This window comes from Otolemur garnettii, unplaced genomic scaffold, assembly GCF_000181295.1.
Source record: "Otolemur garnettii isolate 467f Iridium unplaced genomic scaffold, OtoGar3 scaffold00002, whole genome shotgun sequence".
Lineage (NCBI taxonomy): Eukaryota > Metazoa > Chordata > Mammalia > Primates > Galagidae > Otolemur > Otolemur garnettii.
In genome coordinates, this window is record NW_003852397.1 from 34,393,945 (window position 1) to 34,406,199 (window position 12,255).

General features: G+C 40.7%; 1 protein-coding gene across 1 annotated transcript in view; it reads left to right on the top strand.

Moving 5' to 3' along the window:
- PLCL2 (phospholipase C like 2) overlaps positions 1 to 6,906 on the top strand; it is a 192,555-nt gene extending 185,649 nt beyond the window's left edge. Inside the window, exon 6 of the mRNA XM_003781727.2 lies at positions 6,030 to 6,906. Coding sequence (XP_003781775.1) covers positions 6,030 to 6,209 — 180 coding nt within the window. The 3' untranslated portion in view covers positions 6,210 to 6,906. The remainder of the gene's footprint in view (positions 1 to 6,029) is intronic.
- Positions 6,907 to 12,255: the final 5,349 nt, after the last annotated feature.

Consider the following 12,255-nt stretch of genomic DNA (forward strand, 5'->3'; position numbering starts at 1 on the left):
CCAGCACCTATAGTTCCAGGTACTTAGGAGGCTGAGGCAGGATGATTGCTTGAGCCCAAGAGTTTAAGGTTGCTGTGAGCTATGATAATGCCATGGCACTCTACCCAGGGTGACAGAATGAGACTCTGTCTCAAGAAAAGGAAGGAAGGGAAGGAAAATGTAGGGAAGGGCTAACGAGAATTGTTGGCAGGAATGGGAGTTCTAATTAGACAAGATGGGATTGTCAGGAGGGGTGCTGCTTTGAAAAGAGCTTCAGAGTCAAGACCTAAAGAGGTAAGGAAGTGAGCTGAGTGTATTTCTGGGACAGAAGCCTTCCCTGGAGAGGGTATGTTGAGTGCACAGATCTTGAGGCCAGCCTGGAGAGGATCTGCTGGGTGTGAGGAACATTTAGGAGCTCAGAGTGACACACTGAACAGGGAAGGAGATGAAGGGGATGAGGACAGCTGTGAGACAGATCAGATAGGGTCATGGGCAAGGACTTTGACTATCACTTTGAGTTCTTTGGGGGAGGATTTTGAATAGAGGAGAAGTCATGTTCTGTGTTTTAATTGGAGCTTTCTAGCTGTCATACTGAAAAAGGAGAAGGAAAACCTCAGAAGGGTATTATAAACCCAAAGAAAGATGATGGTGGCTTAAACTATAATGATGGCAGCAAGGCTGGTAAGAAGTGGTGTGAACCCTCATGCCTATGTTTTGAAGATTAAACAATAGGAGTTGCTGATGGGAAGGATGAAGGATGGGAGAAAATGAGAAGAGACAGTGATGAAACCAGGATCTTTGGTCAAAGTCACTGCAAGAATGGAGTTTCTTTAACTGAGAAGGAGCTGGTATTGGGAGGAGTAGCAGAATATCAGGAATCCATTTAAGACATGTGAAGGCCAAGGGATATGCTGGGTAGGCATTTTAAACAAAGACATGCTAAGTTTTAAATAAATATAATATTAGAGCAGAAATGAAATTGAAAACAAAGAAAGAAAATCAATAATACTAAAAGCTAGTTCTTAGAAAACTTTAATAAAATCAATAAGTCTCATGCCAGGCTAACTCAGAAAAAAAGGAGAGATGACACAAATTACTAATGTCAAAAGTAAAAGAAAGCACATTGCCACAGATCCTGTGGATGCTAAAAGGATAATAAAGGAATATTACAAACAATTCACAATTCTTTGCCCACAAATTTGATTACCTAGATGAAATCGACCAATTCAGTGGCACAATATGCCAAAACTCACATGAGAAGAAATAGATAATCTAAAGAGTTCTGTATCTGTTAAAGAAGTCAAATCAATAACCAATATCCTTCCAAAATAGAAAGCACTAGCCCAGATGGGTTCACTGGCAGTTCTACTAAACATTTAAGGAAGAAATTTTACCAGTTCTCTGCAATGTCTTCCAGAAGATAAGAAGTGGAAAGAATACTTCCTAACTAATTCTATGAGGCCAGCATTAGTGTAATACAAAAACCAAACAAAGACATTATAAGACTATAGACTAATATCGCTCATGAATATAGATGCAAAAGTTCTCAACAAAACATTAGCAGTTACAATCCAACAATGAATAAAAAGAATTATGCAACCCTGACCATGTAGATTTTATACTGGGTATGCAAGACTGGTTTAACTTTTAAAAGTTGATTAATGTAACCCATTGTTAAAGAAGAAAAACTACATGGTCAGTAAATGCAGAAAAAGCATTTGACAAAATCCAAAAACTAGGCTTGATAAAAACTCTCAATAAGGTAGGAACAGAAGAGAACTTTCTTATTAACTTTCTAAAGAACATCGACAGAATAACCTACACTTAACAGCATCTTTAAAGATGAGAAACTTGAAATTTTCCTGCTAAGATTAGAGACAAAGCAAGGATGTTCCCTGTCACCAATACTTTCAACATCATACTAGAAATTCTAGCTAAGGCAATAAGACAAGAAAAGGAAACAAAAGGTATATAGATTGAAAAGGAACAAATAAAACTTTCTTTGTCCACTGATGAGATGATTATCTATGTAGAAAATACAATAGAATTGACAAAAATCTCCCAAATAATATAATAAGGAACTATTGCAAGGATATAAGATTAATATACAAAAATCAATTGATTTCTGAATACCAGCACAGAACAAGTAGAATTTGAAATTCAAAACACATGACCCCTTACATCATCACCCTCCCAAATGAAATACTTAGGTATAAATCTAACAAAATACATATAACACTTACATGAGAAAAACTGTAACTCTTATGAAAAGTATCAAAGAATTAAATAAATGGAAACATAGTCCATGTCCATGGATAGGAAAATTCAAAGTATTGTCAAGATGTCAGTGGTCTAACATCTGACAGACCAAATGTGGTCTATAGATTCAGTGCTATCCCAGTCAATATCAGCAAATCATTTTGATATTGACAAACTGATTTTAAAGTTTATACAGAGAAGGAAAAGACCCAGAATAGCCAACTCAGTATTGAAGGAGGAGAACAAAGTTAGAGGATCAACAGTACCTGACTTCAGGACTCAGTGCAAAGCTACAATCAAAACAGTGTGGTGTTGGCAAAAGAACAGACAAATAGATCAATGGAACAGAACAGAGAGCCTAGAAATAATCTTTTTAACAAATGATGCTAGAAAAACTGGACATCCATATGCAATTTAAAACAACTGAATCTAGGCACTCTTCACAAGAATTAATTCAAAATGGATCATAGACCTAACGGTAAAATACAAAACTGTAGCACTCTTAGAAGATAACACAGGAGAAAATCTAGGTGACCTTTGGTATGGGAATGACTTTTTTGATACACCACCAAAAATATAACCCAGGAAAGAGAGAATGGATGAGCTGAACTTCATTAAAATAATACATTTCTGCTCTGTGAAACACAACTTCAAGAAAATGAGAAGAAAAGCCACAGACTGGGAGATAATATTTGCAAAAGACAGATTATATGACATACTATTGTCCCCAAAATTCAAGAAACATTTAAAACTCAACTGTTGAGGAAACAACCTGATTAAAAAATGGGCAAAAGCCTGAACCGACACCTCACCAAAGACAATATACAGATAGCAAGTATGCATGTGAAAAAGTGCTCCACTTCATATGTTACCTGGGAAATGCAAATTAAAACTACAGTGAGATACCAGTTACATCTATGTGAGTGTTCCAAACCCTAAAAACTAACACCAAATGCTGGTGAAGATGTGGAGTAACAGGAGCTCTTTTATTGCTGGTGGGAATGCATAATGGTATATAGTTTGGCCATTTCTTACAAAACCAAAAATGCCCTTACCACATAATGCAGCAATCATGCCTCTTGGCATTTACCCAAATGAGTTAAAAACTTACATCCATGCATAAGCATAATACTGATGTTTATAGCAGCGTTATTCATAATTGCCAAAATTTGGAAGCACCAAGATGTCCTTCAGTGGATAAACTGTGGTACATCCAGACGATGAATATTATTCAGCAATACAAAGAAATGAGCTACAAGCCGTAAAAAGACATGGAGGAAACTTAGATGCATACTACTGAGTGAAAGAAGCCAATCAGAAAGACTGCATATCTTATGATTCCAACCATATGGTATTGTAGAAAAGCCAAAACTATGGAGACAGTGAAAAGATCAGTGGTTGCTAGAACTGGGAGTGGGGAGTGATGATGAGGCAGAGCACCGAGGATTTCTAGGGCAGCAAAAATACTCTGTATAATACAATTCTGGATATGTGTCATCAGGCATTTATCCGAACCCATAGAATGTGCGCCACCAAGAATGAACCCTGATTTTAAACAGTGGATTTTAGGTGATAACGATGTGTCAGGGGGGGTTAATGGATTGTTCACAGTGTTCCCCTGTGACGCAGTATGTCTGTACCATGGAAGGTTGTGTGAGGGGTAGGGGAGCAGGGGACGTACAGGGAAATCTAGAATTCTGTTCTTTTCTTTTTTTTCTGTGAATCTAAATCTGCTCTAAAAAATAAAGTTTACTAATTAAAAGAGAACAGTATGTGAAAATTTAAAACACACATGGAATACCTATGTATTAGCAATTCTGCTGGTGAAGGCAAATAAATGCTTTAACATGAAATTATACTCCTAATACAATATACTATATACATGAGACCTTGTAACTGGTACATTTTCAACATATGAGTTTAGTGACTAGTAAGAATGAATAAAAGTGAAACTCCCTCAGTTAAGCTAAGCAATGGAACATCTATATATAGTTACTAATTAAAGGTTTCTAACACAAGAAAACCAGGCATGGTCCGTGGTAAGCAGCAAACCATTCTGCGGATTCAGGCCTCATGGTGGTTTCAAATTGCCTTGCAATTTGTTCTCACCAGTGGCTGAAATTTGATTATAGACCAATTACCTGCCATGGTAAGTCCTTACCCAGCTGCAGCTGGCCCAGCTTCTTGTTGGGCAGTAATACTTTAAAGGGGACACACACTGGGAGACAGTTTAAGAAAAAAGAGAGAAAGGAGGTGTAAGTACGACAAAGAAAAAGTCAAACTACAGAGAAACCACCAATAAAATAATAGGATAAATTGAGAGCCTAAGGAGAAGAAAAAAAGTAATAGCAAGGAGAGTAAGAAAGAAGGAAGATGATAGTGTAAGAAGTAAGAAGTGTTCGTGTGAAGAAAAATCATAGCAAGGAGAGGAAGGAAAAAGGAAAGATAGTAGGATAAGGAGTAAGAACTGTTAGTGTGAGGCAAATTAAATTTAAAAGGGAAAAATAGAACAAAAACAAAGCTTTTGAATTGACCCCAGAGTGCCACATCATCTCTTCTCAGTAATGTTAGAATCATTGATTAGCTAGCCTGGCGGTCCTCAGGCAGGGGTATGTCAGCCCCAAGAGACATTTGGCATTGTCTGCAGACATTCTTGGTTGTCACAGCTGAGGGGTGATATTGTGTCTAGTGCACTGGTTCTCAACCTTCCTGATGCCGTGGCCCTTTAATACTGTTCCCGTGAGTCATGGCCCACAGGTTGAGAACTGCTGGTCTAGTGAGTAAAGGCTGAGGGTGCTGCTGGATGTCCTCTAAGATGCACGAGACACTCCCCCCCTCCAAAGAATTCTCTGGCCCAGCATGTGAAGAACAAACCAGGTTGACAAACTGCCTTGGCCCACCGTCAGCCCACATTCCAGACGCTCAGTCCACCCACGATTTTCAGACCTGTGTGTGTGTGCAAGCCTGCATATATGTCAAGTTGATGGTCAGACATCACAAAAGAAATTTAAATTTGGCTAAGAAAGTTTATCCAGAGGGGCCCTGCTCTGTGAGGATTTTCATGTGCCTGTGGCTGCCAGCACTTACCAAAGGTTTTGTGGGCTCTCAGGCTGGTCTCCAGAGAGGAGGAGCAGACTGGTGGTTGCCAGGTCGGGGTGGGGGCTGCGGGGGGAGAGACAGGGGTGATTGTGAAGCCATAGTACAAGGGAGATCTCTGGTGATGGAGTGGTTCTGTGCCTTGATTACAGTGGGGTCACGGAGTCCTTGCATGTAATGAAGTAACACAGAAGCATTGGCACACTTTGTACCCCTGTGAGCATTTTGATACTATACTATGGCTATGTGAGATGGAACCACTGGGGGAAATTCAAGAAAGGGTACACAGGACTTCTCTATACTGTATTTGTATCCTTGTTTGAACTTATTTAAAAATAAAGTTGTTTTTACAAAAGCAAACCTTAAAGGGAAAAAACCATGATTGGCCAAACAATTAATTAAAGGTGTAATTTTAACCAGAATGGACAGGAATAATCTGAGCACACAGAACTCTATTCAGGTTTATAAATGGAAAGACACAAAAAGACAGCTACTCTGGGACTGTGATGTTGGAAAATAGACTTTTTATTTTTTTTAAATTAAAATTGGCCTTGTTGAGATGTAGTGCCAGTAAGAAATAAATATGCCCTCTTGCCAAGTCAAAATATTTCTTCCTCAGTGGAAGGTCTGTGTTGTTACAGTACGTAGCAAGTTATGTCGCATCTAACACTGTTTAATTGCGTGTTTTGTTGCAGGGACAAGCAGATCTTTTGAAATATGCTAAGAATGAGACTTTGGAAAACCTGAAACAAATCCATTTTGCTGCTGTTTCATGCGGACTGAATAAGCCAGGCACTGAAAATGCCGAGGTTCAGAAGCCACGCCGGAGCCTAGAAGTCATACCTGAAAAAGCAAACGATGAAACTGGAGAATGAGGGAATTTACCATAAATTGTTGTGGAATTTATAACTCTAGGACCAATTGTAGTCAATGGGACATTTGCTTTGCACTCACTAATGAGAATAATATTTGGGATTTTTAAAGCACAACTGGAAATAGCTAATTACAGACTATTAAAACTGTGAATGTATGTAGCAATCCTGCGTGTGAAGGCAAATAAACTCTTTAATAAGAAATTATATCCTTGGCCAGAATATGCTATATTTGTATACAAAGACATCCTAATTCAGTTCCAGTATGAAGAACAGATTATTCACTCTAGTTCCATTGAGAAACAGCTATTTTCCTAAGTGAAACAATTTCTTAAGATGGAAATGGATTGGATTATCGAATTAGTATTTATTGGAGGAAAAAACCTATCTACGCATTTTATTTGTGTGGGGTTGCCAGAGTGATAGATGATTTTGGTAATGTACTTGCTGAGCCATAAATACTAAGAAGAATGTAAGCAGACGGGTTCCTTGAATCCACAGGGACCTTGGACAGCCATCGAGGACGAGGAGGACGTGCAATCGGACTGAAGCTCCCTGGCTGGAGACACCTGCTGTGTCACCACCAGGGTAGACGCGTGACGTGAAAGCCACCACTCTGGAAGCACCACATTGTAAATAGTTTTTCGTTGTATGAAGTAGTGTTCACATTAAAAAGATGTTTTATGATATTTCTCTAATAGCTGTACATGCTTTTAATGAAACTTTCATTTTTAGAATTTCTAGTTCAAAATATCTATCTTTAAGAGTAACCAGTTGTTGAACAGCTTTGTCAAAAATAAGTTGTTTGTCTAGCTTGACTTTATTTTGCTTTCAGGACGGTTTTGACAGCTTTAAATAGCATCAGCTCACTGACTGTGAGCTGAACCACAGCTGCCCTCTTGATGCTTCTGAATCAGCAATGTAGAGAAATGTGCCTCGAAATCTGGCAAAGAAGTCAGTCGAAGGCACTTAGGGGAATGGAGGTGGGTGTAGCTTCCTTGCAGCAATCCTGGCAACAAATTTCTTCAAGTTTCATTTGTCTGAGAAAGTCTGTCTTTCTCCTGTACTTTTGAAAGGTAATTAAAAGCTGAGTTTTGAATCTGAACTTTCCATCAGTATTTTCCAAGTCAGTAGAACTTGGCACTATCGAAAGATACTAAACACTGCAGCCTAATTACTGCTCCTCCCAAACCAAAATTGCTTTCAAATTTTGGAGGAATAAAAGCTCTCTAAATCTTCAAGAACTTCTTTTTTTCTATTTAGTTATCAAGTATGTGAGCCAGATAAGTATACATAATCCTCAGTGAGGTCTCTTATTAGTTATTTCTCCACAGTTAGGGAGATGCTCAGGCTGATATATTTCATTCATTTCTTCCCAGGCTCCTAAAGATCCTCTTGAGAGACAATTCCTTTGCTCAGTTCTTACTATTTGCATTCTAATGGTGTGTCTGATTTAGGTACTCAAGCTCCACTGGCCTTTCCCTGGAAATAATTCCAGTTAAAAACTAAACTTCCCTGTTAGTTGGATAGTAGTGAGTTCTTTGCACACGCTGGCAAACTGCCAGCCAATAGCTTAGGCTCTTAGCTCAGAAGTGAATTCCACACAGGGAGGGAAGAAAATGAATAGAAAATAACAAAATTAAAAGTAAACTTATAGGATGGGAAATAAAATAATAAAATAAAATAATGTGTAATTTATTGTTAGTAATCCTTGAAGTAAATAGCAGTGTTTGATTTAAAGTGAAAATCCAGAAATCAGACAAAACTATTTTTTAAATAGAATTAAGTTGAAAAAAAATACTACATGTCTAGTAGTGGCAGGCATTATCTAATATATGACTTGAATGATTCTTGTTTGTTGTATTAATAGTTTATACAACCATGCACAGTGGCTCAGATGTGTAATTCCTAGCACTTTGGGAGGCTGAGGCAGGTGGATTGCTTGAGCCCAGGAGTTTGAGGTTGCTGTGCGCTACAACACCACAGCACTCTACCCAAGATAACAGAGTGAGACTCTATCTTATTAAAAAAAATAGTTTATTCAGGCTTAGAATAAGTAATTTTAGAACTAAAGATGTCTATGAGATCATTCAGTCAGTGCTCTTTTCAAATTTTTCAAAGAAGAAAAATTAAATGCACTGCCTATTATCACAAATTCTGTGAAGTAGTGTTGGTACTGGGCCCAGCCTGGAGTTTGCTGTACCTTTCCATGCTAAAATGTCAACCTTCCTCTTCCAAGGAATGAGCCAAGTGGTAGGAAAAGCAGGCATACCTGTTGGGGTGTTGTCTCCAAAGCTACATGTTTCTCCTGTTTTCTAGGCCCCCACCACTCTGCCCCCGTGTGTGTACTGTCCTTCACTGATGGTGCTGACCCAGGTCAGCAGGGCACAAATTCACAGTAAATCAATCTATTCTCTTCTTTTTTCCTCCTTCAATAGAGAAAGGAAACATGTATCAAACTGGCCAGGGCTAAGGTTATGATTTATGGACTTTATAAACAGTTTTCTCTTGCAGAGAACTGATTGGCCTACCCTGGACTGGACCTGTGGAGGCCTTCTTACAACTCCCACTGATCAAATGAGAATGAGAGCCCTGCTCTGGGTTCCATATGTTGTACTGACAGCTGAGGTGATGTGCTGGCCTCCTGTGTCATCTAATTCCTTAAACCGAGGAGCACTCATTTAAGCTACTTACTGTTAAGTGTAAGGAATTCTCTGTGAAACTGACCAACATGTACACAGGTCACATTGGACACACACACTGTGCATCACTCCCAATTAGGGGGAAGTGAGATCAGAGGTGGCATGAAAACAACTGGTAAATCTCTGCTGTGGATACAGAAGGAAGAGTTGGACAAAATACACAGAAGCTATGGCAAATACCCGATCAATTCACTGGGAAATAAAGTCACACTGATAAACTCAAGCCCAGTGTCAGCTCTCTGCAGTCATGTTGACATCTCCCTCAGAGTAAATCCTGAGGCCTCGTGAACACATAATTGCATTCTGCCTCCTCTGCACGTGCTTATTAAATTTACCCTCTTAGCTGCTTAGGCCATTGCAGGTATTGTCTATTTTCTGTCTTTAGCTGCAATGGTTTCTGAATAAGGGGAAAGAAGTCATCTAAACTCAAATGCTTACCTCCTGTATCTCAGGTGAGTGTGACCCAGGAGCCAGGGCAAGGGGTAGAGTTTTGCTCAGGCCAGGTGGTGGGAATCCCAGGAACGAGGCTCTCCCTTGCCCACATGGAGTGGAGGCCGCCAAACGGAAGGGGGAAGCTGTCCAGCGTACCAAGTTTTCCATGTGCATTATGTGGCCTCATTGAGCATGTTCAGGTACTTTGAATTTGTTAAATCTTGATAATCAAGTGTTTTAAAAAGTTATAAAATTTTATAATTGCTCTGATTTACTCACCCAGTGAGTGAGAATGCCCAAGTCGGATCTATGTGCCATTTTCAGTGGCTGCTCATGTCTTAGCTGATACTTGATATGAGCAGACTTAGCACTTACCATCAGTTGAAATATTTCTGTTTGTTGCATTATATTTGACAGTGAGGGGTGGTGCCTGTGGCTTAGTGAGTAGGGCACCAGCCCCATATACCAAGGGTGGCGGGTTCAAACTTGACCCTGGCCAAACTGTAACAAAAAATAGCCAGGCATTATGGAGGGCGCCTGTAGTCCCAGTTACTCAGGAGGCTGAGGCAAGAGAATCGCCTAAGCCCAGGAGTTGGTTGCTGTGAGCTGTGTGACGCCACAGCACTCTACCAAGGGCAATAAAGTGAGACTCTGTCTCTATATATATTATACTGGGACTCTACACTGTGTTTATGTGCCAAGGACTGTGTGCAAGACACTTTGAATATATCACTTCATCCTCTCAACAACTGGCCAGATATTTACTCAATATTACAGATGAAGAAATGAAGGCTTACAGAGTGCTCCAAAGCCTATATTCCCAAGCACTCTTTTTGTATTCCAAATACATATTTTACCCCTAAACTCCCAAGTCAAGTAATATCTTGTAAAGAATAATGAGGCAGTTGGCATTCTGTTCTTCTTTCATGCTGAATGTAATCTCCCTAGAAGCCATGGAGATTTACTTACCCTGATTTTGTTGAGCGCATTTCAGACACTAGGGATTCACCCTGAATAAAAACAGGTATGGTCCAGCCCCCATGGAGCTCACAGTGTAGCTGGAAAGAGAGAGACATTTATCCAAACAATTATAAAGATACAGGTACAATTAAAACCATGGGAGGCCCCTGCTGAGGGGCTGCCTGGATTCACATCCTAGCTGAGTACTGAGGGGGAGTGTTTAAACCTGCCTTGCCTCAGTAATTCTACAAGGATTTTTTAAAATGCTTCTTTCCTTCACAGGGGTTTAATGAGGACTGGGTAAGATGGTGTTTGTAAATCACTCAGACCAGTGCCTGGCTCATGGTGGATTTGTATTATTACAATTCATTGTTACTGAAAGGCAGGGCCATGAAAGTGTTTAACGGAGGCCTCGCCTCTCCTGGGAAGATGGACAGAGAATCTACTGCTCTGTAACACAACCCTAAAACCAGAAATAGTCATTTATTATCTCCTGTGGCCCTGTGGGTTGACTGGACTCCCTCGTGGTTCTTGCTTGGGGTCTCTCGTGAAGTTGCTGGCAGATGTCATCTGTGGTCATCTGGCTGGACTGGACATGCTAAGGACTACCTCACATGGCTGTCCCCAGGGAGCTCCACCTGCATGACCAGAGTGTCCATACACGGTCTTGCCATGTGGCTTGGACCTCTCAGCAGGCACTGGCTTCCTGGGGGATTGTCCAAAGCACGAGTATCCCAAGGGTGAGCATTCAAACAGGCTGTGTGGAAGCTGCCAGTCTTCTTGCGGCTCCTTCAAGTCTGTCTGGGACAGTCTCAGAATGTCTCCTCTGCTGCCTTCCATTGTTCAGGCAAGACAGTAAGTCCAGCCAAGGTTCAAAAGAGTGGAGAACTTGACTTCTTTGGATGGGGCAGTGGCAAGGTCACATTGCAGAAGAAGATCTGGGATAGGTGGTATCATAAGCCATCTTTGGAAATACAGACTGCCATATTTCAGCTGAGACCAGAGGGCAAAGGTTCTCTCCCTGCCTTCCTCCTCTCCAAAGAAAACGGTCATGGGTTGGGAAGAAATTCGAGCAATTTAGGCCAAGACTCAGCATGCTGCAAGGGCAGTGGCAGGAGGGAGTGCCATCTGCTTGAGGACCTAGAGGAAGGCCAGTGAGCCTAGCACACAGAGGAGGGGGGAGTGCTGGGGTACCCTGAGAGTTGGGCTTCTCAGGGATTTTGGTCTGGTTTGCTCAAAAGGTTAGTGCCAAACATTTAGTTCTATTGTGTTTAATCCGCCTTGAATTGGCTTTACTTAGTTACAAAAGAAAAACATGCTTATTGTTACCAAAACGTCATATGCTGACAATGTAAATTAAGATGTTCCCACACCCCTCACACTGCCCTCCTCTTGTTCCCTGAGGACCAAGGGCCAATGCTGCCTTTCCTGGAAACAGGCCACCAGAAACGCCCTCCTCCTCTCCCTGACAAGTTCCAACTTTAACTGTCAAGGAAAAGTATAGCTCTCTTTAAGGATCAGAGAAAGCAAAACATTACAAATGTATGAAGTAGAGACTGGGCGCAGTGGCTCATGTGCTAGCACTTTGGGAGGCTGAGGTGGGAGGATTGTTTGGAGCCAGGCATTCAAGGCTACAGTGATCACACCATCGTACTCCAGCCTTTTCTGAGCAAGACTAAGTCTCAAAAAAAAAAAAAAAGAAAGAAAAGAAAAGAAAGAAAGAAAAAGTCAGAGGAGCCCATAGTTCAGTGGGTAGGGCACCAGCCACATACACCGAAACTGGCCGGTTCAACCTGGCCTGAGCCAGCTAAAACAACAATGATAACTGCAACAAAAAAAAATAGCCAGGCGTTATGATGGGTGCCTATAGTCCCAGCTACTTGGGAGGCTGAAGCAAGAGAATCACTTAAGGCCAAGAGTTTGAGGTTGCTGGGAGCTGTAATGTCATGGCACTC